Source organism: Helobdella robusta, assembly GCF_000326865.2.
Source record: "Helobdella robusta unplaced genomic scaffold HELROscaffold_24, whole genome shotgun sequence".
Taxonomy (NCBI): domain Eukaryota; kingdom Metazoa; phylum Annelida; class Clitellata; order Rhynchobdellida; family Glossiphoniidae; genus Helobdella; species Helobdella robusta.
Window position 1 is genome coordinate 2,383,174 of NW_008704261.1, and position 2,507 is coordinate 2,385,680.

The 2,507-nt window shown below is 41.9% G+C and overlaps 2 protein-coding genes across 2 annotated transcripts; both read right to left on the bottom strand.

Moving 5' to 3' along the window:
- Positions 1 to 2: 2 nt before the first annotated feature.
- HELRODRAFT_79133 (hypothetical protein) lies at positions 3 to 389 on the bottom strand (the record flags this gene model as incomplete). The annotated part of the gene is made up of 1 exon (XM_009019440.1): positions 3 to 389. A coding segment is annotated over one exon (387 nt), but the record flags the coding sequence as incomplete, so codon positions are not given.
- A 1,520-nt stretch (positions 390 to 1,909) lies between these two features.
- Positions 1,910 to 2,386, bottom strand: HELRODRAFT_144973 (hypothetical protein; the record flags this gene model as incomplete). The annotated part of the gene is made up of 1 exon (XM_009019441.1): positions 1,910 to 2,386. A coding segment is annotated over one exon (477 nt), but the record flags the coding sequence as incomplete, so codon positions are not given.
- Positions 2,387 to 2,507: the final 121 nt, after the last annotated feature.

Sequence of the window (2,507 nt, forward strand, 5' to 3'; positions counted from 1 at the left end):
CTGCGGGCGAGCTGGATGTCCTTGGGCATGATGGTGACGCGTTTGGCGTGAATGGCGCAGAGGTTGGTGTCTTCGAAGAGGCCGACCAGGTAAGCTTCGCTTGCTTCCTGCAGAGCCATGACTGCCGAGCTCTGGAAGCGAAGGTCGGTCTTGAAATCCTGAGCTATCTCACGAACGAGTCTTTGAAAGGGCAGTTTTCTGATGAGCAGCTCGGTGCTTTTCTGGTAGCGCCTGATTTCTCTGAGAGCTACTGTACCAGGCCTGTAACGATGAGGTTTTTTGACACCTCCGGTAGCCGGAGCGCTTTTTCTGGCAGCCTTCGTGGCCAGCTGCTTGCGAGGTGCCTTGCCACCGGTTGACTTGCGAGCCGTCTGCTTGGTTCTTGCCATACTGTCTGCAACTTGTTTGAACGTAAAAGCAACGAGTAGGAATCGATAATCTAGTTAGAATACTGGAAGCACGCAGTAGGCAACATTTTATATAGACACGAGGTGAGCCGACCTAATAGAAAGCGCTTCGGTCACGTGGTTTTAGTCCAATCGTGTAAACGTGCTGCAAACAATGCTAACGTGATATTGTGAGTTTCTAAACTATTTTAATTAATTTGCAATTACTGGAAATTTTTTGACGTCATTACATTTCTCTAATTTAGCACCTTGATTAGCTGTTTTTATAATTAAACTTTTGGATGGTAATTAATTATCAATTTCCAAATTAAATGTTGCTTTACGAATAATTTAACCTACATACATTCCTGACAAAAGTGAAATCGTGCTAATCGTGTAATAAACCGTATGTATGAAATTACATATTTTACAAATTTATTCAATTAAAGGTCAGACGTTCAGGTTTTGCGTAAACGACGGGAACGAAAAATACAACGGAGTAAAAACAATCAATTAGCTGTATTTATAATTAAACATGTGGATGGTATTTATCAATTTACAAATGAAATAGCTTAGGCAGAAATGTTGCTACAGATCTCTTTAATCTACATACTTTCCTGGCAAAAATGAAACTTTTTCATAATCAGTTTCTCATGCTAACCGTACGTATGAAATTACATATTTTACAAATTTATTCAGTTATGGTCCCCATTTCTGAGTAAACGACCGGAACGTAAAAAATACAACAAAGTAATAATAAAAAAACAAGACAGCTTTGAAGAAAGAGAGGCTCGATATCATCGTTTCATTGATAGAGCCGTTTGTTAATTTTTTTAAAATTTGTTTAAGTTTTCTTGTTGCCGCGGCGGTGGGCTTTGCCTGTTTTTTGGTGGTAGCCCATTTCGGTTTTTTAGATTCCTTGGCCTTTAGATTTTTTAACTATTGTAGCCGGTTATCGACAAAGTATTATTAATTATTACAATTTGCATTTTGCACCAGAAAATTTGATTTTAGTGAAAAAATAGCAATCGCATAAAAGCCTAATAGCTTAGGCAGAAATGTTGCAACAGTTCTCTTCAGTCTACATACTTTCCTGACAAAAATGAAATTTTTCATAATCAGTTTCTCATGCTAACCGCGTAAACCGTGCGTATGAAATTACATATTTTACAAATTTACTCTCTTATGCTCCCCATTTTTAGGTAAACGAGCGGAACGTGAATAAAAAAAGACAACGGAGTAATAATAAAAAACAAGAGAGCTTTGAAGAAAGAGAGGCTCGATATCATCGTTTCATTGATGGCTCTGAGAAGAGCCGTTTGTTAATTTTTTTAAATTTGTTCTCGTCATCAAACTGAAGTTTTCTTGCTGCCGCTAGTCTTCTTTTTGTTGGCCGCGGCGGTGGGCTTTGCCTGTTTTTTGGTGGTGGCCGATTTTGGTTTTCTAGATTCCTTGGCCTGCTGTTTTTTAACTATTTTAGCCGGTTTCTTTGGAGAAGCGATCTTTTTGGCGGCCGCAGGCGGTTTCTTTACGGCTTTCTTGACACTGGAAGTCTTTTCGACTGGCTTCTTTGTGCTGCTAGATGCCGTTGCCTTTTTAGCCGGAGCCGCCTTTTTTGCAACAGACTTTTGACGTTTGTTTGTCGCTTCCGCCACTTTTGTAACTTTTTTTGGCGAGGCAGCCGCTTTGGTTTTTATGGCGACAACGTCTTTTTTCGGCTTGGCGACAGTTTTGTTGGTATCTTTGGCGGCACCGAGGCGGAAACTGCCTGAGGCTCCAGATCCTTTCGACTGCTTTAGCGTTTCCGACTTGACGCCATTCCTCAGGGCTACTTTGAGGTGGGTGTTGACGGAGTGTTCGTCGCTTCCGACCTTGAAGTTTGCCATGAGGTACTTGAGTATGGCCTGCCTGGACGATCCGCCGCGTTCTTTGAGAGCGACGAGAGCCTGGCGAACCATTTCGTTGTAGGACGGATGTTCTACGACTTTTTTTGTACTTGCGGCGGCCGCTGACTTTTTCTTGCCACCGGCGGCAGATTTTTTGGAAGCGGCTGTCTTCTGCGCATCACCTACATCGGCGTTAGATTCGACGTTAGCAGACATTTCGCGATGAAAAATTTAG